Source organism: Dermacentor andersoni, chromosome 7, assembly GCF_023375885.2.
Source record: "Dermacentor andersoni chromosome 7, qqDerAnde1_hic_scaffold, whole genome shotgun sequence".
In the NCBI taxonomy this organism is placed as follows: domain Eukaryota; kingdom Metazoa; phylum Arthropoda; class Arachnida; order Ixodida; family Ixodidae; genus Dermacentor; species Dermacentor andersoni.
Window position 1 is genome coordinate 167098258 of NC_092820.1, and position 24426 is coordinate 167122683.

Genomic DNA, 24426 nt, shown 5'->3' on the forward strand with positions numbered 1-24426 from the left:
CAATAGCACACTACGTGACTTCTGACGGTGCAGCGAAATGATGGCGCACCTTCTTCGCGAGGGCGCCCGTATTAACCTGCCAGAAGCCGCCCTCAAAGGCCGGACTAGACCAAGCGGACAAGCCTCCACTCAAGTAAAGTAAAAAATATTGAAAACAGGCCTAAATACACCTAATCTCGACCCGCTATAAAGTGGCTGCTGTGTTATTTAAAAGACACTGGACTTTGTGCCGAATTGTGACTGCGCACTATGTGAAGTAAAATGTATTAGTAGCCCGTTCACACAGTCTATAACTACGTGACTCATTCGCAAAGACAGACCGCGTCCACAGAAGCAGTTCTGTATTTTGTTCTTTTTCTCTCATATGTTGCACTCCTTTCCCCTTTTCCCAGTGCAGGGTAGCCAAGCAGAAATACCATCTGGTTTGTTGGCGTTTTGTAGCGCTGACAAACATATAATCATTAAAAACTGGGGTGGGACGCTGAGGTGTGCTTGTGTGTGCGCTCACTGCGATTGTTCTGTGCTATTCTCGCGATATATCACTTTGATTTTATTAAAACATTAAAGCCTTGTTCGTTCCAACATCATTTACAGATGAGAAGTGGGATGAGACTCCATTGCTTCAATGATTGAGAAATCCATCGAGTATTCGTTTGGAGTTCGATACACGCGTAACTGCGGATAACAGCGAGCTATGGCGAGCGGCGATGTTAGGCCTGACCCATCAATGGAGTCCGTGGGCGTCCTGAAGATATTTGGGCAAATCTCACGTCAGGACCAACATCTCCTCAATAAACCTGCGACGCAGGCGCCCATGGGAGTGACTCCGGACGCGTCAGGAACTGTGCCAACCTTCTCCGGGATCGGGGGCGACATTGCTGCGAAGGAATGGATTTGTCGAGTTCAACCAAACAGCAAGCTTGGCGGGATGGAGCGACGAGGAGAAGCTCACCATCGCGAAGTTAAACTGTCGGGCCCTGCGCGTGACTGGCAGCAGTTCATGGGAGGAAGTCGTGCTTCGGGGTCGTCCTGGGAAGCCGCCTTTCAATATGCCTAAATTGGTCCATCATCGAAGACACAGCAATGGAGGCTCATGGAAAAGTGCGTCCAAAGGAAAAGGGAGGACTACATGAGCTTCATTTGTGAGAAAGAAAATCATTTTGTGCATATTGGACCCACTGTGTAGGAAACAAAAGAATAAATCGTCACAGGACTGGTGTCGAGAGACTTAAGGTACGCCATGAGGAAGCGTGTGCCCGATTCCATTAATGATCTGCTGGGCGACATTAACAGTTATGAGTCCTTTGAGAAAAACTGCGAAGCGAAGTTCCTGTCTGATTGAAGACACAGGAACGAGAAGCCCGCGCAAATTTTCGAAGACAAGTGAACCATCGTAAAGACCGAACGAGAATGCTGTAAAGCAGACACGCCGGCAGGGACGAAAGGGCAAACATTGTCAAGAATGTGGTCATCTCGCACGAGATGGCTCAATTCCACTATGTGAAAAGAAATGCACTTCTTGCACTTCTTCGTACACAAAAAAGAGCTGTGTGAGTTGTTGAAACGAAACGGAAAGTAGTTTGCAATGCATTCCAAGGAACGCGGATGCACGCCTGAGGTGACCCTGTCCATTTTGGAAAAAACCGCGCATACGCCTGTGAGTCGACCCCCTTACCATTCATTACAGGCAGAACGACAAATGTTTCGGCAGGTCACCGACGTGCCAAGACGGGGTGGGCGACGACGAACGAGACCATGACATCTCCAGGACTGTGTTCCTGACTGGCTGAGGACCGCCCTGCAGCGGACCAGAATGGCCGAGTTTTGGCGTTGGGTAGAGTTGCCGAGCCGTTCATCATCAGCAGTTGGTGCGGAACGCCGATGTGTACTTTTATGTGCACGCGCTCCTATTGTTATCTGCTGTTCTCGCAATGTACCACTTTTCGTTTTATTAAAACCTTGATCGTTTCAACATCATTTACAAGTGAACCTCCCTGTCATTCCATTGATTTAAACAGAAGTTAAAACGAGATGTTCTTTCACATATGACCACGTAGACTTAATGCAACTTTCTTCTTCCCAGGTGCCGGTGGCGCAGGTGCAGGCCTGGGAAGTACCGGCGGTAAGGGAAGCTGCACTCGATCCTCCTTAAAATAACCTAACCCTGGTCAAACTCATACAGCAAGTCTTAGCTTGAATGGAACTTGAGAAGTAACTAAAATGTTAAAATTTTGAAATAACATTTCAGTGATGTTAACAGTGAATCCAAGAACTTGATTACTACCAAAAATTTAACTGCCCGCCTAGTATCATATCAGTGCTGCAAATGCCGATGCGCCTTCGAAAACAACGCTTTATTGAGCCACCGGGAGATGCTTTGACAAAAAATTCTTGGAATATTCCCTATCTAAAAGAAAGGCGCATCATGCGTCAGCAACCTGCCTACTGCTTTTTTCATAGAAATTATCTGATCGTGTAAATCATAGAAATATGCAGTTTTAATGTTTGTAAATGTTTTATTGATGTTTACTACGCCGGTGCAAATAAATATGCCAGCTATCGCTTGATCTCGTAATTTCATTCGTCATCCTTTTCTTCTTTGTAGTGTACCCCAACATGTGTAACCAATAGGGTTGAAAGAAGAGAAGGAATTTCAGTTATAGAAAGGCAGAGAGGTTGGCCAGAGCTTATGAGTTATAACTTGGTACTGTGTGCTGGATAAATTCTATACTGGATAGAGTCTAGGTGCAGTTTCTGTTATATGATTCATGTAACTGCTTCAGCCGAAAATTAAAAAAAAATAGTGAATGCCACAGAAGTCGCGTGTGGTTCTACGGTTTTCTTTTTTCGCATCGTATGGCACGGTTGCTTATATATGTGACCATTTAAACAAAGCTCTAATTAAGCCGCGTATAGTCACGGCAGCGGTTGAGTTGTGTTGGTTTGCAAAATTGGTATTTGCAGTCTATATCAAATGGCAAAGCAGTGTTAAGCGATATGTTTTATGTGTCGTTGACTGGAAAAATTTTGGGCCGATTGCCGCAGTACTTGCTACTTGAAACTGCCGGGAAGAATGGGTTTCTCTGCGTACAATGAAAATATTGGTGGGTACTACAGCGTTGTCGAGCCTTTTATGGCCGTATACAGCATCACTTTGTCACCTCTTCCTCGCTGGGAATCCTTTTGAGCGGTATTTTAACGTTCCGCTGCACTCCACCGTAATTTTGGACCATTCACCGCATGCGTGGGGAATTGTCCAAAGGGTAGCGGCCCGTCGTATCCGCCGGCTCCCCGCTCCTCAACTGGTTATCTACTTTCACTGCACTAGCTAGGACCCACCAAAGCCCTTCCACTTCTGCGGGCTCCTGCCTTCTTATCAGCTAGTTAGATAAGAAAAATCTGTCAAGGTATGCATTGCAATTCTCTTTCAAAGCAAACAAAAGTTACTTCCTATAAACAAAGAAAGCATTTGATTGGGCTGTTCAAACAACGTGGCGGGTCACCACACGAGGCTTTCGTCAGTGGCTACGTAAATTTGAAGTCTAGGTATTGGAATAAAATCAAAATTAAATAGCTTTACAGTGAAGAACCCCTGGTCGAGAACCTTAACGTATCAGAGCTTCGCACGCTGCTGTAGGTACCTTAGTGTTCCCAGGAAATCACTTGATGTTCAACAAGGATTTCTTTCTGCTCCTTCTGAAGGGATGCGGACTTTCTTGGTGAGAGGTAACCTTTTGAGCAGGTTCACTGAGGGCGCTGCGATGGCAAGTGCTGTGTGCGCCATGTTGGTTGCGCGATACTTCAACTGGCACTGTGTGGCTTGCAGACAGCCACGTTGCATGTTTTCCTCCCCCGATGTTGGGAATCTTTATTAGCACTCTCTCACGCCGGACTTTCAGACGTCGGTTAAAACCGAAGACAGCGTTGACACAAAACTTGGCATAAAACTTTCACCGAACATGAATGGCATAATATGAATGATATATACATGGATAATAAATGACACATAGCATCCCGTAAGCTAATGTCATAGGTTATCAGTAAACTTTAGGTAGGAAACAAGTCTGCTTAAGTAAATAAATATAGATAGCAATAATCGGGAGTTGGGAGCTCACAAGCTCATCAGTGCGCATTTTCCCTGGACCACCACATGCTAAGGAATAAACTTTCTGCATTCGAAGAAAGCGCTTGGACAGAACTATATATAGAACAATATTCTGCAAAAGGGAAGTAAACAAAAAGCGCATCACAGAGACAGATATAAGCAATTACATATTCAAGAAATTTGTAGCTATATGCCAGTGACATGAAACAGAAACAACTCCAGAGTTAATTAAAGGGACCTCTCTGTAGAATATCACCTTGTCTCGTCAAGCAGTTCCGAATGTGCCTTTGTTTATAATGATGAGCAAGAAAAAATGGACACCTCAACCCAATCCCAATTTACCACAAACGAACTTCTCTCTGTGATAGTCTGTGATGTATACAAGCTGACTACACGAAATGTTAGTAGGGGAATTCAATAAAAGGGCTTATCTTTCTGAATGACGCTTACCGAGATAAGTCTTCTGGTCGAAGCATTAGGGCCGGGCTTAAGATCCTCTTTCGCTGTCCCTTATTCCTCTAGTACTGGATACCACTGCTTCAAACGGGATCGCGCAGTTAACATGCACGTAAAAGGCAATGGTGTGGTAAAAACCAACAAGTCCACTATATGTAGCTTTCCTTCTTTTCATTGTTTATGGCATGCCATAGGTTTAAGTGGAACGGGAGGCGGCTCTTCGTGTAAGTGCCCCTCATATCCAACGTCCTTACAAAAAAAAAGGCGGTTTTATCAATTCATACTAGAAACTTCGCTTGAAGGGGCCTCCGGGGAACAACCAAAACATTGTCTGAATGAAAATTTATAGTTCTAAAGATCAGAAGACTACGCACAATATTTCGATTAGGAGAGCCGCCTAAACACCCGGTATTCTGCAAATTAGCCTGCAGATGCCTACCTACGCTCGAAAATAACTTGATGTCATAAATCATCGCATGAAGCGCTCATGCGAAACCTTTCTACTACTCGCTATCCACAAGAAGGGCACGTCACATGTCAGTGAGTCACCGATTGCTTCCTCGGAAAAGAAGTGGCTTTGTACAGTCAACATACATACTTATTTTTATGATTACGTAACGTTTTGTTATATTTATTGCATTCGTGCAATATATGTGCTCATTGGCTAGCCAGCGCACGTTTTCATTTTTTTCTTTCGCATGCAGCTACACTCACAGAAATTGCATTTTGCATAACTTCATATTGTCTTTTAAGGCGCATTTACAATTCAGCGCATGAGTTGATGCAAGTTCCATAATGCGTAAGGAACTTCATTAGCTCCTCGGGCACGCGGATAAATTGGAATCCATTACTAGCACGAAATGGCTATGTCCGTTTTAACTTACTCAGCTTGCTTTGAAGTCTGAAACAGCAGCTCTAAATATAAACAGTTCAGATGTACCCCTAGCCTACTTGCACCTTATGGTGAAGTGGCTTTTCGTAGGAGATATTTACGCCAAGCTTGTGCAGCGGAAATGAATTATATACGCGGCGTTTTGTATCTCCCAGTTTTTCTCCTCCTGTAGCGCTTTTTTCATTCTTTTCATGTGTGTGTGCAGACCATTTATGTGTGTAGACATTTTCATTCCCGCGTTTCTTTCAATTCTCCTGTTTTGATATTTTTACAACCTCCTTGCACATATAAAAGTAACATTGACTGTGTGTATATTGAAATGTAGCACTTTTCTAAATATTATAAATACATTTATTATTTATTTTATTATCTTTTATTTTGCTTATATTCCTTCATGGGCCTCTTGGCTGATAAAGGCATTGGTGCAATCACAGCCGATACAAGGACCTGATCATAAGCAGAGTTACACAGGCCTTACTGCGCGTTATTGCTTGTAGAAGCAATTTATCTTAGGTGTGGCATTGAACCGTCTAGCGTTGCATATGCGCAGCAAGTGCCTGTTTGCTTTCCTTTCGCAGTGTCTGGAGCAGGGGCCGGTACGGGAGCATCCTCGGCTGGATTGGGAGGTGCCAGTGGTAAGTGTACTTGGCGACATCTTGCTAAACTGCAAAACGGGACCCTTCTAGGCTTTCCAAGAGGAAAAATATCCCTAAAATATAGTCCGGCTACCTCAAAAGAATATTCCTTAAAAGTAACTTGCACCTAAAAAAACGCAAGCGTTCTTAGTAAATTTTACTATGAGTACTAGCGTCAACAAAGCATTAAGTGCCACGTAAAACGCCATTATGGAGTTTGGGCTAGGAGGTAGGTTTACCACGGGGAAAACTGAGAATTCGTTCCTCAAATACATGTCAAACACAGGCATACTGTCACACAAATTTTATCGTGATTAAAGCGGAATTCCGCACTTCTCCAGACTGCAAGAAGCGGGATATTGAGTTTAGGTCTCAGCTTGTGAATATTTGCCGAAAATCCGCAATTTCGCATCACAATGGTTTTTGTTCCGAATTGTTTTTGTTTTTTTACCATTATGCCGGCTGATCAGCCCAGCGTCAGGATTGGATACAATTTTTTCTTTCCAGCGGTTCTAGCGTAAGTGCTTTTTGTGGGTAGGAGTCCTGACCCCTCAGTTAACGAATGCATAATCACGTACTGAGAACCGATATGACAGTTCAATCAAACGCGACCGATAAACCACGTTAAGTAAACAAATGTGACGTGTAAGTCTGATGCTTACATGAAATTGTTACAATGTTGGCGTGGCTTTTGCAAATGTCTTAATCACAAATCCGGAAGGTATTACAAAGTGGTGTATATTGAATAAATTTTATCTGCTTTCGATGTCTCAAGAGGCGTTTTACATAAATGTGATTTCTTTTATTATTGCTGTTACTCTGTTGTGAACTTGATGCTGAAGTTTTTCAAGTTTTATGTTTTCATGAAGCTTTCTTGAAAATAATGACGGCATAAATTAAACTTCTACTTTTTGCAGCCAATGTGCTGAAACTTTTTTTTCTTTTAAATGCAATAATCTTAGCGTATCTCGTACAGTGATTACCGAACAAGGTGATTTCTATGGTTCCATGTATTTACAAAGGTGCTGCAGAGGTAACTCTTCCTCTCAGTTGCACAAACAATAACAAAAATATTTTGAACACTTCTTTCTGTAGACACTTCATCACATTGTTTCGCGTATTTTGCATTCAGCTGTGTTTTTGGCATCCGTCATATGACGCGTTGCATAGTGCGCATCATACACTTCCACGATTACAAATCGTGACTGGCAACGATTAGTGGTTCAAGATGGAGAGTTGCGTTGACCGATCACTTTCTTGATGCAGCGCTGCCTACAACGCTAAATGAACATGCAATTGGATGAGACTCTAAGCGTAGCTGTGGCTATGAAGTAGGGTACCTAGCATGGAAGAGAAAAATGTATCAAATTCGGAGGCGCAAAACACTCGGCTTCATTAAACGCAGCTTATACTTAGCGAACTCTGCTACTAAGTTATTAGCATACACTACGCTTGTTCGTTCAAAGGTAGAGTACGCATCCATTATTTGGAATCCGCATCAAACCTATCTGATCGAACAGCTCAAAGCAATACAAAATAAAGCAGCAAGATATATCACAAAAATATACTCGCGAAACTACAGTGTTACGGATATCAAGGAATCACTTTCATTGCCCTCTCTTCAAAACCGCCGACTAATAACATTGTTATCACATTTTCACGCGCTTTATCATAGTAGATCTCCGTTCCGCGAATCTTATATTAATGCAGCTCATAGTATTTTTCAACCTTTTGATCACCCATTTAAAGTGCCACCCCTTTTTGCTCGCACTAATCTGTACCGTCATTCACCATTACTTTTGGCAATATATCATTGGAATAAACTACCGAGGGACATTGTATCGGCCATTAACCATGATGTTCTTGTTAACAAGTTGAAGGTTTTTCTAAATGTGTGATTATTTCTGTGTTGAGTGCTTACTTGCGTATGTTATTCTTTCTGTATATAATTATGTCACTGTATATTACCAATGTTCTTTTTTTTACACGTTTGTAATAGTAACTGGCTCCCCCCCCCCCCCTATGTAAAGCCCCAATGGGCCTTTAGGGTATATGAATGAACTGCATTTTATATTATTGGAATCATGTTACCCAACAACTTCATTACCTTGCTGATGTTGTGGTAAATACGAGATCACCGACGACTGAACGCACTTAACGCTCCCCACCCCCGTCTCTGTGAAATCTTTTGACAATATCCGCCAGCCCTTCTTCCCTCCTCCCGCTAGAATCCGAAGAATTTCTTCGAAGGACCACGTGCGACTCTCCAAACGTTTGGAAAATTAGGCTATTATTATTATTATTATTATTATTATTATTATTATTATTATTCATAAATACTATGGTCTAGGTTAGACCATAAAATAGTGGTGCATCTTCATAGGAAAGGTACATTTGGGCAGGAAAGAATAGACAGATAATAGTCAGTATTAACAGGGTACAGAACACTTCAAATTATTCAAATTAAGATATGCAAGCCTAAACTTCCAATATTTCTGCTCTATTGTCTCGTTTGGTTCTGTTCTTCAGCCAGTTACGTCGGAGCCCTGTGGCTCGCAGTTTGCACGCTTCAACGGGTTACCGCGATTTATAAAGCTGTCACCCGCCATTATGAGTACAGTCAACACACTCTAACCACGGTATTATTACATTTATCGCATGCCAGCCACACCACTTCCGTAAGTATTTGTGCAAAATGTTCGACTATTTACAGTATAATTTGTCTGGCGCCACCTGCAACAATAATTCAGATGTTGATTGTAAAGCAAAATGCTCTGGTTCTTTTTTTTACTCTGATAGGTTCTTACGGCAGTGGCGTTGCTGGTGCCTCGCTTAGCGCCTTGGGCAGTGCTTTGGCAAGCACCTTGGGCAGTGCCGTGGGCAGTAGCTTGAACACTGGCATAGCTAAAAATTTGGGCACTGTCTTGAGCACTGGCTTGAGCCCTGGCTTGAGCGGTGTCGTGGGCAGTACCGTGGGCAATGCCGTGGCTGGTGCCGTGGGCAATGCCGTGGGTGGTGCCATAGCCAGCGGCGGAGGAGGCATGTCTGCTAATCGGCCGAGTGGTGCAGGTGAGATCCGCGTTTACATACTTAAGGGAGTATGGCCTCTACTAATTCAAGTGGGGGTGATTTAAAGCTTTGCAGCTTGTATGACGGAAAAAGAAATATTGTACTTTTAGTTGTGGTGTTGTCAATATGCTTTTTCTTACTGGACGCGAGGGCCTCCACTGGAAGCTCCGGCGCTACAATTGTTATTGCGTGAAAAGCTGGATCATGCGGCAACGCCTTACCGCGGCAATTCTATCCGCGATTTTTAAAACTTATTTTAGTTTGATTGTACATAAATGTCACCCATTGCCATGAAATAGCACTGGCTGCCGTATTATAACACGAGCAATGTGGCTCAGGACCTTTCAGGCACGTACCCAGGATTTTTTCTCGGCGGGGTGGGGGGCAACCCAAGGTAACTCTTCCTATGCAAATGAGGGAGGGGGAGGTAGCGTTACTAGTACAAATGTGAATAACGCCCACCATTCGCCATAAAGACGCGTAAGTCCGCAAAAGTGAATTGAAGTAAGGTGTACCTCACAGGTACGCTTGTGAGATTCACCACTCCTTTATTAGGCAAACAAGGAAGCACATCAAATGGTCTCGCACATGACAGAATCGCAGGAAGAACGCTGTCAAGAACAAGTCAAAAGCAAAATTAAAAAAAAAAAGATTTCTAGCAGCGTTTCTTGAATTAGCCCTGGCAGAATTATAGAGAAATATATATGTTTGCGGAACAATCCCAGTTATTTTGGATCCCTCGTTTACGGCTCTACCAAGTGCCAAAACCGACCCGTGCTGCTATTTGGGAAGTTGCGTAACGATGCGTAGGCGCCAGTCCCGTACAACCACGTAGAGCGCAGGACGCCGCAGTTCTAAATGTACTGCGCCCACCGTGGAAGGGTAGAAAAACACTCACATTAGCACAGTAGAGAAGTGGCTACGTCAGGCAGCTACACTGATAACTCTAGAAGCGTGATTCAAAACACACGGAATTATTCTCCATTTCCGGCGGCCTTTTCACTACTTCCTTTTGAAATAAAGAGAAGTTGATCCATACTATTTTCACAAACAACAGCTAAATATGTAATTTTTTGCTTTTCCTTCCTATTTGGCTGTTGCCTAGGCTCTCTCCTTTAGTAGATCGCTTAATTTCTCAACTCTTTGTAACACTTCTTTCCAGTTTCCAATTTTGCATGAAAAGTGATCTACAGTTAGGGAAAAGCCAGACGAGGTAACGGGTGACAATCATATTGTTTATAGTTTTACCGGTTATTGCAGGGTCTCATGATGGAAGCTGTTTGGCATTATTTTATTTTCCACCTTATCTAACCCATATCGCGGGCATATGCTTCCAAGGATCGGTACGCGCCTGTCCGACCTTCCAAACGCGCTACTAAATGGTACGTAGATGGCCGAAAATAAGAATCTAATATAGTCTTCAAGTGATTAAAATAACTGTCACATTAAAGAACGAAAAGTACTCTTCATATAAGTTACTTCGACTGTCTTCTCTGCGGTGTAGGGAACTTCCGCTCTCTCTTTTTTTTTTTGAGTGATGCGATGCAGGCGCGTATGCACATTGTCCACGCGGAAAAATAATATTAAATTGTTCCAACAAGTCTCGAACATGTACGACAACCGCCCCTTTAGATCTTCAAACCAGCGAAAGACCGTAGATATTTAAGGTACGCTTCACTGCCATGTTCACGTCTGACTACGTCTGTCAGGCATATATTGCTTCACCGATTGTATTTCTTAACGCTTGTGAGTAGAACTTGTTAGTTCGAGCATATATGTGCGATTGTTTAATATATGCCATCGGGATTTAACGACCATGCAGCTTCTGCGATAATATGTATAGAGCAAAATCTGGCCCAAATTGACACGGAGACACGCCCCGCTACTCTCACACAAAATCAACAACTTTAAAATCAAAACAAAGAACGAGCATTGTTGCGAAAAAACCGCTGGTTCTCCCGTAATCGAAAGCAGATGCAAGCATGAAATGGCAACTGGCAAAGCACATTGGTTCCAGATAATTGTAGCCACAATCTAAAAATGGTTGTAGTGAATGTTCGCAACGGCACGCCCCACCATACGGCACCACACTGCACCACGCGATACTGTGCACTGGTCCGTCTGCACGCTGCCCAGCTAGAAGAAGAAAACCGCCTGAAGGCGGCCCGACAGGCAGCAAAAGACGTCACGGAGACAGAGCTCACTGCCCAGCTAGAAGAAACCCGCCTGCAGGAGCCGCCACGCAGCGTGGCGCCATCTCTCGAGGCAACGCAAAACCCGCGCCGCGGAAATCACGGACCGTTGGCATTCAGAAGAGCACAGGCAACCCCGTCTCACCCACCCGCCGTGGTTGTTCAGTGGCTATGGTGTTGGGCTGCTGAGCACGAGGTCGTGGGATCGAATCCCGGCCACAGCGGTCGCATTTGGATGGGGTCGAAATGCAAAAACACTCGTGTACTTAGATTTAGGCGCACGTTAAAGACTGCCAGGTGGTCGATATTTCCGGAGTCATCCACTATGGTGTGCCTCATAATCAGAAAGTGTTTTTGGCACGTAAAACCCCATAATTCAATTTAACCCTGCCTCAGCGCCAAAAGATGTCAATGAAGTGTAGGGTGCCCTGTTTATGCCTTGAGCTATATTATAAAGAAACAATGCTGACAACTAGGAAGCGATATTTTTTGTAACTTGCTTGGGCAGTAACTAGTGTATGTAATACGGTCCTGTACAAAAAGGGTTGGGGGCCAGAAACGGCATTTTCTTAAGTTTTCACTGGTTGCCCCGATAACCTAGTTTTTTTCTCGCAAATTGCCGGGATGTTCTCGTTCGAGTGCACTGATAATGGCTGTGTCTTTTGGCTCAAGGCTACTTGAATGTCGCCGACAACGTGAGTTAAAAGCATTTCATGCTTAAAAACTCAGTGTCCTTCCACTCTCAGAAGGATTACCAGCGAAGCTGTGTACGTGGGCCCCTTAATGGCGAACTGCACCTCCACCGCGGGTCTACCCGGCATTGCACTATCTTCGGTATCTGCCCACGGTTGGGAGTATTTAACGCTTGCGTCCACTGTTGCCATCTCGGTAGTCAAGAATTCCTCTGAAAAAGGCATTAAAATTCGGTAGAACCCGCTACCTTTCTTCGGTGAACCACCAACTTTCCCGCTAAAGCGCTAACAGCAGCTAACAGGTATATTTTCGGACCCTCACGAAAGGAAAGCACAAATATGAAATAGGGAGAGAAGTGCTCAACGCAAATAAAATTTCTAAAAGGGTTATTTTATATAAATAAAATGCAAACAAATCAATTGCCAAATTTAAACGGCATGTAAAGATTTCTTGGCCACATGACAATATATATACATGACTATATTTATCACACTCTCACCGGAATACAAGATACTGCGCAGTCATTTATTGCCGGGAACATTCACTTCTCTAGTGACCACGACGCTGCGTGTTTAGCTACAGGCACAGATACGTAGAAGTCTCAAAATATACCGCCTAGCTTGTCATCATCAGTATCTATGTCCGAGTCTTCCCCTGACAGAGCGGCTTTCCTGGCTGGCTTGCAGCACCTGTCGAAGTTGATGGCTGACTCACTCTTTGTAGAACTTCTTTGAAGTTCTGAGTCGATTATGTGTCTACATACACAACAGCCGTGATACTTGTCCACTGGCCTTCTATGACGTCAATTCTTGTACATGGCACACCCATTTCTTCCAACAGTGGAGCTAGCAGGGGCTTCAGCCCGCATAACCCCTTTTCTACTGATAGTTGAGACACTTTCTTGAGGATTTGAATTTGATCAGGCAGCCTTTGGCGCATCTAGTCAATGAGAACAACAAGAAACTTGGTGCATCGTTTCCCCAGCGTCTGTTCTTCATCAGCGTCTAAGCCAGTTTTCTTCATGTCATCAATATGTTTCTCAAATGAATAGCTGAAGTACGACTTGGGATCAAGATAGTCTTCCACTTTCTACGCGTATACATCTACTGGCGCAGTTGGAAGCACCATTTTCTTCATCAGTGAGGACAGTAGTTGTATGAGGTCGTCCAGAAGCTTGGTTTGGTCCGCGTTATTGGCTTCAAAAGACTTATTAACACGTTGAACATCCAAGAGTACTGTCCTCAAAAGGAGAAAATAAGCTTTGACGGTGTCGTTAGAATACAAAGAGTACAGCATCTCTTCGTTGTGATACATTTCTGCCAATTTTACAACTTCTAAGTGAGCGTTCAGCTCGCTCCACTGGCCCAGCACCCGTTCAACCGCTGTTGCAATTGACAGCCATCTCGTGGAAGAAGCTTGGACGATCTTCAAGGGCTCTTCTCCGTCACTTAATGGAGCGAAACGTTCCTTCTATGCTTGCTGCCGAGAATAGGACCTGGCGAACCAATTGTAGGTATCACCAACGAGGTAATCAAGACTTTTTGGGAGCTCTTCTACCACAGCGGCCGAAGTCGCCAGCTGCAGGGAGGGGTAGACACATCGAACCGGGTTAAGATGTGGCACATCAGCCTTCAGCGGCTTGTAGAGCCCATTGTTCACCCCCACCATGACGCTTGCATTGTCAGTCCCAATGCTAACCATGTTTTCGAGCTTTGAGGCCGTATTCTTTAGTGCGCATTTTATACTTACCACAATGCCATCTGCATTGCAGGCTCTTAGCATCCAAGAGAGAGGAAAGTTGTTGCGAGTTCTGACTTTTGAGTGCTGTGATCTATAACTGACACAGCAAGATATTTTGTGATGGCTATGTCAGTGGACTTCTCGACAATAATACTGCACTTACTGTAACCGATGTCCGCTTTGATGTCCTCTTTAAAGTGTGGGCACAATACGTTATTTATATTTGCTGCGCATTTTGTCCTCTTCATTCCATAATCCTTGCCGGCCGCCCTGTCAGGGAATGATTTCCTGACATCTGCTAAATGATCGGCCGTGACAATGCTGAAATGCTCGGCGGTGAACAATGCTTCCCTGCCTTCCGCTGGGCTAACAGCCTTGTTTTCACTTTTTTTGCGAAACAAATTTGCGCTTACGTCGTACAAAATACTGCCGTCGCACGCTGGTGCTTCTTGCTAGCTTTGTGCGAATTCATATCGTTGTACTTAGAAGCAAGTTGATAGTTGCAGTACTTACACTCCGCAAACTTCAGTCCGTCCGGCTTTCGCTTACAGACAAGCCATGTGCGTAGGTCTGGGTCCTTCAGCCATTCCTCTCGGAACTTCTAAGCATGGCGCACTTTCGCAGCTTTCGGCATGGCGAAGTTTACTTGCGGACTAACAGACGATGGCACGTGCACGCCGTGCACTGTGCAAATCGAAACTTTACAAAAAGAATAATCGCCACCCACGAGTCCGCATTACTAAAATTAACTGAAAATCCATTATCAAGCATGAAAATTCACTACAAGTATAGTATCAACTAAAATTTTATTCAAATTCTGCTCATTAATCCACTCACCGCTAAACGCAAATTTCCTCCGCTAAGTTTATAAAATATCACTAGATCTAGCGGAAAATCGGCTAAGATGGCAACACTGCCTGCGTCAGCTCCGCCAAGGGTCGGCTATGTATTGCCTTCGGGATCGGTGCACGTATAGGGAGTCCTGTGTCTACACACAGACAGGATCGTGGACAAACTAGCCCTTAACAGCTTTGCTGTAAAATTGATTACGTCCTTGTGTTATTAACGGACTAATTAATTCACGTATTATTATATAGTTAACTAAGTAATTATTATTCAGTTAGCGAAGACGACAAACGCGTGAGCAGTGGCACGCCCGCGTTCGCGTGGTAGCGCCTAGGGGTTCAACGATCCAGCTGTGGAAGACGGCGGGGCTGCAGCCCATCCTGATAACAGTTTTGTGTCTACACAAGGGTACGATCCTGGAAAAACTAGCTCTTAACAGCTGCGCTGTAAAGCTACTACACTCAACTGAAATTCCGTAGCAGTAGGAAGGAAAACGAAGCACCCGACGGCGCCGAAGCAGGCGCTCTCGCAAGTAGACCAACTTTACACGTTATTCAGGCTATGGCAAAATGCGTCGTCGCACCGCATGCCGCATAGCTTGTAGCGTACCTTTATTTCCTTTAAAATGGCGCTCCTTTACGTTCAATTATCATTGTTAACGAAAAATTTCTTCGAGCGCTTTGACTCCTCTCGTACTAGCTAGTCGGCCTGCAGGTCAAACCAAAAACAAACAGCTACTAAGCGTGTCGACAGCGTTCACTTAGTCCTTCGTTTAGTTTGTGTTGAAGGCCTTGCTCGCGTTATTAAGGTTCCTGTGGTCTACGGGGCTTAACGACAGACTTTAAGAACGCCGCCCCCTACCGCTCTATAGTGTACGCGCTTCGTTAGTGCTCGTCTCGCTTTCTTTCTATCTCCCCTTCCACTCTCTTTCTCTTTTTATCTCCCTTAACCCTTCCCCCCGTGCAGGGTTGCCAACCGCAACTACCTCTGGTTAACCACCCTGCCTTCCTTTGTATTCTCTCTCTCTCTCTCTCTCTTGTTCTGATAGTAACTACAGCCGTGAAATTAGAAGCCTGCCAACTATGAAAACGCAGTTACGGCGAGTATATCCTCCTATAAATTCAAATAACATAGCGTTTAAAGGAACGAGGCGATAGCCACTAAGCCTGTCTAAGATAATTAGGTTTTGTTACATCGAATGCGCACACTGGAAGTTTGTCTAACTTTATAGTATTTCTCCTCTGCCAACTGTGCAAACGCAGTAACGGTGAGTATATCCTTCTATAAATTCATATAACATAGCCTTTTAAGGGGCGAGGTGATAGCGACTAAGCCTGTCTAAGATAATTAGGTTTTGCTACATCGAATGCGCACTCTGGAAGTTTGTCTAACTTTATAGTATTTCTCCTAACTCGAACATTCATTCTGGTATTTCTGTCACCCGTGCCTGTGACGAACCCCAACTTTTCTTTTTCACGGATACCCTAAAGATTTTTTTCGCTTATGTCGACCGCTCACACGTTAATGCATCCATTAATTCCAACCGTCCGCCCAAGCGGGGCAGAGAACAATCTGGGTGATGTTCCCAAAGAATGCTAACAGCATTAAAGCCCTGCTGCCCGTAACCAGACAAAACTGTCCTTTCGTGGAGCAAAAGCTATTAGGAGCACCTTATTACGATAAAATAGTTCGCCGTGGGTGCCCGTTCGTTGTCGCTTCGGTTTAACCTGTGAAATAACCAGCTTGTAGTCATTTCCTTCCGAACAAAAATACAGTCAGCACGCTTCACAAAGCGTTCACGCTTCCCACTCGCGCCTTACTCACAGGAGCGCTTAACTTCCATAGCGAAGAGTGCCCTTTGGTCATTGCCTAATAAATCTGACTAAACGCTAATTCAGTTGATGCATTATTTCCCCAGCATTTGCAGCACTTTTAAAATTATCTCTCTATATCCTTTCCTAGCAGGCGCTGCCAGCGGAGTTCCTGGTGGCACTATCACAATACAGCCGGGTACGATAACCACATGGAGTAAGTACAGCTGCGCAAAATTAGTTATAACTGTGAGCCTTTCTGGCTTTTTCGAGGGGCGCTGCTCTCTGATTTGCGTGTCTTATAGGGGTGCCGCACTTAGTACACTAATACATCGACAAAAAGACGTGTTTCTTACAGAGGAAACGCAAGCTGTTTTTGGGGATTCCAGCTGAACGCGCATTCCCGGTAGTATTTTCAAGCTTCATTTTGTCCTGGCGCTACCAAAGACTAGAACGACCTACCTTTCAATGTCGCTGCCATCACCTGTCATTCAGAATTTATGGAAACTCTTCAAACTTGCATTTCACCGTAACACCTGCCTTTTATTGTATATACATGTCAACCAAACCTTATGTAATACCCCGAATGGGGTATTTAAGGTAATCAAATGAGATGAAATGAAATAAGCACGTAATATGACACAACAATAACCTGCCCAATTTCGCCGCATGAGAGCAGTTATAAAACTCTATGACCTGGCTCACGCCTCTCATACTTACGCACCGACTCGTGGCCATCTTAGACATTCTACACGAGCTTTGCAAAGACGTTGACTGCTCCGAATCTCGTTATTCCGATATCCTACAGCCGTTTCTCAGCGCAGCATGTACAGCTAGTCTTTCTTTTCATTTTTTACCCTTTCCTTTCTTTTTCAGGCATTCCGGGCAGTCTTCCGGGCATGAGCGGAGGACTTGCGGTTAAGCCGGGGATCACGGGTAAGTCCCTGCGCTGCCCAGTACGAAAGCAAATATTCTCATTACCTATAGCGCAACAAAATTTTACCGCTTCACCAATCACGCAAATGCCACATAAAGAAGTGTGCATGGCGCCTTTCATTAGGTCCCGCAATGTAGAGCAACGAAATAAAGAGATCGCAAACACAATTACCTTGATCTGATACCCAAACTAAGCCAAAGCACTCTTATCGATGAACTTTCTTCGAAGTGTTCGCTTGACTGTAAAACAGGAAGAGTACTGGTACGCGTGATAAATGTGGCAAACCTTTTTCCTTCCAGCACAATCAACAGCTACATTGTAACCACCACTGCATCCTGCCTAACCTGCTCTAACTAAACCTTAGATTAACTCTCTCTTGGGATTACTGCCTCAGTGCATGCGATCATGCCTTCATTCCCCCTCTTATTCGGCTACAGTATTTGCACTAATTCAGTGGAAGTAATTCAGTGCGGCCGCTTTCTAACATATGTGCTCAACTTTTCCTGCGGCGTGTCACACCTTTTCCCTGCCTCGGTCACAATTTCGCAGAAGCCAGGCTGCGCAACGATTGTCGGTAACAAACTGCGTGATCAACTCGGATTCTCAGTAGGCTAAATTTTCACCTTAAGTAATGTCAAGCCACCTCAATCTATCAAAAGTTTGTTGTGTGAAATCGGTGAGGAATACTTATGCTAACGCTGAAAAATCTACCATCGCATAAAAAATCACATAATCACAATTACTTGTTAAACAACTGAAATACAGATGTATCTTTAATGTTGACTTTCTTGAAGACATCGTTCAAAATGCAGTTGATTTCTAATTGTACAGAGGAGGTAAATTCGTGCAAAAGCATCTTGCCGTCCAACAGCTGGAGCGCAGCTAATAATTTTGTGGTCATAAAAAATAAGTTGTGCGTTTGGAGAAGTATTCACGGCCACAGTATTCAATTCGGGACTCCTACATATTTTTAGCATTCTCTCTACCATCCAAGCCAACTATAAAACAACACAAGGCCAAACAATTGGACAAACCGAAGGGCTGGAAGCCCATGCTGTGGATTTCCGTAGAAATTATTCTATTACTTCAGGCGGTAAGCTTTGCGGAGGAGCCAACGCAGTCTCACACTTCCCTTGTAATGTGGTCAATGGCAAAACATCCGTATTGGTCAGATGTGCTAGATGCCGTACTGGTTTGCCTGTAGAGTTGATGAGAAAGACAATATCTAGTTCAATGTAACACCACGTATGTGCGTTTGTTTTATGATGAACGTGTCCATTTCAGCTTAAAATGCTGGCATAAAAAATTCATTTAAGCCACGGCCGATTGAACCGCCTTCCGCTCAACGCGCACGGTTTCTGTGCAACTATTTGAAGAAAGTTCAATAATTACAAATATTATCAGTAAAATTTAAGTCCGCAATGTGCCGTAGATGATAACGGTCATGCTACGAAAAATTTCCTGAGGAGTCCTAGACACAATAAACAGCGCCGAAGTGTCGTTGCGGGACCTAATGAAAGGCGCCTTGCACACTTCTTTATGTGGCATTTTGCTCCCACGTGAGCACTAGAATTTTCCGACAGAAGTTTCCCTGCTCTATCTAGAAGGATGCGATTTTGTTCAGGAGTGGTAACGCTGTTCCCGTTCACTCGAGGGAACTTCGTGGGTTGGATTAGAAAATCCAGCAGCGTTTCTGAAATCAGACACTAATTTCTGTCTCAAAATTAAGCAGAGTGTTGGCAAACTATTTCAGGTGCGCGTGCCAGGAGCTAAAATAAAGCAATGTTAGGTGTCATGTGGTGGCAATATTGTCTGTGCAAAAGAACGACTGAAGCATGAGAGAAAAAGCAACCGTTTACACAAAGAACGGCTGACGCAAATGAATTAGAAGTACTGCGTTACGCGAGACTTTCAGGGTACTTGTACCGGTGCAACGTGAACAATGGTTAAAAAACAGGACGGTGATGAGCAAGTAAACATTTGGAAGCACCAAATACCAACATGCATGCACATACACACAGAGGGAGTACGTATGTACATAACGAGGGTCTCGAATCCGGCAACATAGATGCCTTCAGGAAGCATGTGTGGGTTTATTCACCGGTTGCCTTCACCCAAAAAGATCACGTCCTCGTGACGCCTGCGGCAGAAAGGTGTTCCACATCCGCCGCCAAGGTCTGTGAGTGGTGGCGCTGGTTAAGACTCCCAGGGTATACTAAGAAACATAAATACCCAAGAAAGTGGATGGGGAAACGGCGCTGCGGTAGCTCAATTGGTCGAGCATCGCACGCGTGATGCGAAGGTTGTGGGATCATTCCCCAACTGCGGCAAGTTGCTTTTTCATCCACTTCATTTCTATTAATTTATCGTTTCTTTATTTTATTTATTAAGCACAAGTAATTTCCCCTATCTTGTCCTTGGGGTCAGTGTTTGTTGGCTTCTTATGACATGCAAAATGTATTAGCGCCACGTTGATACTGTGTATGACTATGCGACGCCTTCGCATAGTCAGACAGCACCCACGGAAGGAATTCTGTATATTATTCTTCCCTCATTCGTTGACCTCGTTTCCCTCTTCCCCAGTACAGGGTAGCCAAACAGAAATACCATCTGGTTTCATGGCATTGGGCAGCGCTGCAGAACTTATCACCACTGCGACTGATCTGTGCTGTTCTGCGATGTATCACTTTTCATATTACTAAAACATTAAAACCTTGTTCACCCCAACATCATTTGCATATGAGAAGTGGGATGAGACTCCATTCGTTCTATGCTTGAGAAAGCCATCGAATATTCGTGAGTGACTGCTACAATATGAAGCTCGAGAAACGCTTGACAGCGGATGACACCTAGATATGGCGAGCGGCGATGTTAGGCCTGACCCGTCAATGGAGTCCGTAGGCATCCTGGAGATGGTGCAATTCTTGCGTCAGAACCAACAGAACCTCGAGAAACTTGCGAGGCAGGCACCCAAGCGAGTGACTCCGGACGCGTCAGCAACTGTGCCAACGTTCTCCGGGATCGGGAGCGACATTGCTGCGAAGGAATGGATTTGTCGAGTTCAGCCAAACGGCGAGCTTGGCGGGATGGAGCGACGAGGAAAAGCTGACCGTGGCGAAGTTCAAACTGTCGGGCCCTGCGTGTGACTGGCAGCAGTTCATGGGAGGAAGTCGTGCTTCGGGGTCGTCCTGGGAAGCCGCCTTTCGAGATCCCTAATTTCGCCTACCACCGAAGACACAGCAATGGAGGCTAATAGAACAGCATGTCCAATGAAAAGGGGAGCACTATGAAAGCTCCGTTCGTGAGAAAGAAAAGCTTTTAAGTGCGCGTTTGCCCCAATGAGGAAGAAACAAAAGAAGAAATCGTCACAGGCCTGCTGTCGAGAGACTTAGGGTACGTTATAAGGAAGCGTGTGCACAATTTCATCAATAACCTGCTGCGTGGCATTAACAGTTATGAGCGCTTCGAGAAAAACCGTGAAGCGAAGTTTCTGCCAAATCGAAGAGGCCGGGACGAGAAGGCCGCGCAATTCTCGAAGACAAGCGACTCGCCGTTAAGGCAGGACGAGAACGCCGTAAAGCAGAGACGCCGGCAGGGACTAAACGGCAAAAATTGTCAGGAATGTGGTCATCTCGCACGAAATTGCTTGACTCCATTATGCGAAAAGAAATGCACCTCTTGTGGCAGACAAGGGCACAGCACAAATGTCTGTCCTGCGCTCAAAGGAAACCCATTTAACGTGGTCCGAGTAAAAAAGTGAAAATGAGGATGACAATTCGGGACTCTCAGTCATTAAGAATTGTAAACAATATGGCGAACCTGCAGCTGTTCTTGCCGACACTGGTGCACAGACCACCTTGATCAAGTCAAAATGTGCCATAGCAGCTACGCATAGAAGTACCCAGCCCCAAAACCTGGATGAACGAGACGTCCCGTTATTCAGCTGGATTGAAATCCACAAATCAACAGCGAGCATGAACGAGGGGCCTAGTCTACAAGTCAGAGGGTACAGCTTGAAAGTAACATGGTTCAGTGGGTTACCGTGGTCTCAGAGTTTGCTGAACCAAATGGTCCTGTGCTTTTCTCTGGAGAAAATGAGGTGCACTACTTGTATGAACTAAAAGATTGAAGACAAGCCTTCCAATCATGAATATATTGCAATCAGACGTCTCCTTAAAAAAAGGTCACGTGGTCAAGCATGGTGATCATGTTGAACTTGAGAATCCTGGTGGACTAGCATCTTCTCTGCACGTGGTCGGCTACGTTGAACAAGCAAAAAACACGATATCACCAATAAAGGCTTATGAAGTCAAGGTCGGGCCGTCTGTGACAGAAGTACAGAAAAAAGATCTGTGTGAGTTGTTGAAATGAAACGGAAAGTAGTTTGCAATGCATTCTAAGGAACGCAGATGCACGCCAGTGCTGACCGTGCCCAATCTGGAAAAAAACGCGCATACACCTGTGAGTCGACCCCTTCCCGAGCATTGTGGGCAGAACGACAGGCGTTTCGGCAGATCACCAACGTGCAAGACGAGGGGAGCGACGACGAACGAGACCGTGACATCTCCAAGATTGTGTTGCTGACTGACTGAGGAGAGCCATTGGAGCAGAATGGCCGAGTGTTGGAGTTGGGTAGCGCTGCCGAGCCGTTTATTATCAGCGGTTGGGGCGGAACGCCGAGGTGTACATTTATGTGCACGCGCTCCGATTGTTCTGTGCTGTTCTCGCAATGTACCACTTTTCATTTTATTAAAACCTTGATCGTTTCAATATCATTTACAAGTTAATCACCCTCTCTTTCCATTGCTTTTAGGTCTCTCGTATATCTTTCTTTTTCCTAAATACATCTCCATCTACAACGAATATCATCGTGTATTTAGCCACAAGTTAAAGAGAGATGTTCTTTCACATATGAGCACGTAGACTTGATACAGCTTTCTTCCTCCCAGGTGCCGGTGGCGCAGGTGCAGGCCTCGGAAGTGCCGGCGGTAAGAGAACCTGCACTCCATCCCCCTTAAAATAACCTAATTGACCCTAGTCCAACTCTTATACAGCAAGTCTTAGCTTGAATGGATCTTGAGAAGTAACTAAAATGTTCAATCTCGAAATAACATTTCAGTGATGTTAACAGTGAATACAAGTCCTTCATTGATACCAAAAATAAACTGCCCGCCTAGTATCATATCAGTGCTGCAAATGTCGGCGCGCCTTCGAAAACAACGCTTTATTGAGCCACCGGGAGATGCTGTGATAAAAAATTTCGGGATTATTCACTACCTACAAGAAAGGCGCATCATGCGTCAGCAACCTGCCTAATGCCTTTATCATAAATATTATCTGATTGTGCAAATCAAAGAAATATGCAGTTTTAACGTTTGTAAATGTTTTATTCATATTTAATACGCCGGTGCAAATAAATATGCCAGCATTCGCTCGATCTTGATATTTCATTCGTCATCCTTTTCTTCCTTGCAGTCTACACCAACATGTGTAACCAATAAGGTTGAAAGAAGAAGAGAAGGAGGAATTTTAGTTATAGAAAGGCAGGGAGGCTGGCTAGAGCTTATGCGCTATAACTTGATACTCTGTGCTGGATAAAGTCTGTGCTGGATAGAGTCTAGGTGCAGTTTCTTTTCCTATATGATTCATGTAACTGCTTCAGCCGAAAACTAAATATAGTGGATGCCACAGAAGTCGCAAGTGGTTCTACGGTTTTTTCCCGCATTGTATGGCACGGTTACTTATATACATGGCCATTTAAACAAAGCATTAATTATGCCGCGTATAGTTACGGGAGCGGTTGAGTTGTGTTGGTTCACAAAATTGGTATTTGCAGTCTATATCAAACGGCAAAGCAGTATTAGGCGATACGTTTTAAATGAAGTTGACTGGAAAAATGAAGGGCTGATAGCCTCAGTACTTGCTACTTGAAACTGCGCGAAAGAATGGATTTCTCTGCGTACAATGAAAATTTTGATAGGTAGTATAGCGTTGTCGAGCCCTTTATGGCCGTATACAGCATCACTTTGTCTGCTCTTCCTCACTGGGAATCTTTTTGAGCGGTATTTCACCGTTCCGCTGCACTCCACCGTAATTTTGGACCATTCACGGCCTGCGTGGTGAATGGTCCAAAGAGAAGCGGACCCGTCGTAAACACCGGCTCCACGCTCCTCAACCGGTCATCTACTTTCACTGCACTAGCTCGGACCCACAAAAGCCCTTCCACTTCTGCGGGCTCCTCCCTTCTTGTCAGCTGGATAGGCAAGAAAAATCTGTCAAGGTATGCAATGCAATTCTTGTTGAAAGCAAACGAAAGTTACGTCCTATAAAAAAGGAGGGAGTTTGATTGGGTTGTTCAAACAACGTGGCTGGTCGCCACCCGATGCTTGCGTCAGTGGGTACATAAATTTGAAGTCAAGAGATAGGAACATCACAATGATATAGCTTTACGATATACGACCTCTGGTCGAGAACCATAAGGTATCAGCGCTTCGCACGCTGCTGTCGATACCATAGTGTTCCCAGGAGATCACTTGACGTCCAACATAGATATCATTCTGCTCTTTTTGAAGGGGTGCGGATTTAAGTGGTGAGAGGTAACCCTTTGGGCAGGTTCATTGAGCGCGCTGCGCTGGCACGTCCTGCACGCAGCAAGTCAGCCGCGCGATTCTTCAGCATGCACTGTGTTGCTTGCAGGTAGCCACGCTGAGTCTTTTCCTTCCTCGATGATGTTGATTTCCTTAGCGCTGTGTCACGCTGGACTTTCAGAAGTAGGCTGAAACCGAAGTCAGCGCTGACAGAAAACTTGCTATAAAACTTACGGCGAACAGGACTGCCATAACATGAATGAGATATAAATGGATAATAAGTGGCATATAGCTTCCCGTAAGGTAATGTCATAGGTGATCAGCAAACTTTGGCTGGAAACATGTCCGCTGAAGTGAATACCTAAAGAAAGCTATAATCAGGAATCGGATGCTCATGAGAAAGCATTGACCTTGGACTAGCACATGATAAGGAATAAACTTTCCGCATTCGAGGAAAGTGCTT

At 44.5% G+C, this 24426-nt stretch overlaps 1 protein-coding gene across 1 annotated transcript; it reads left to right on the forward strand.

The window, feature by feature from the left end:
- The first annotated feature begins 1083 nt into the window (after nucleotides 1–1083).
- LOC140219618 (uncharacterized) lies at nucleotides 1084–22877 on the forward strand. The gene is made up of 7 exons (XM_072289551.1): nucleotides 1084–1101; nucleotides 6004–6088; nucleotides 8888–9157; nucleotides 16591–16656; nucleotides 17316–17375; nucleotides 22326–22364; nucleotides 22852–22877. The coding sequence occupies exons 1-7, from the start codon at nucleotides 1084–1086 to the stop codon at nucleotides 22875–22877; spliced, it is 564 nt and encodes a 187-aa protein (XP_072145652.1).
- The last annotated feature ends 1549 nt before the right edge of the window (nucleotides 22878–24426 follow it).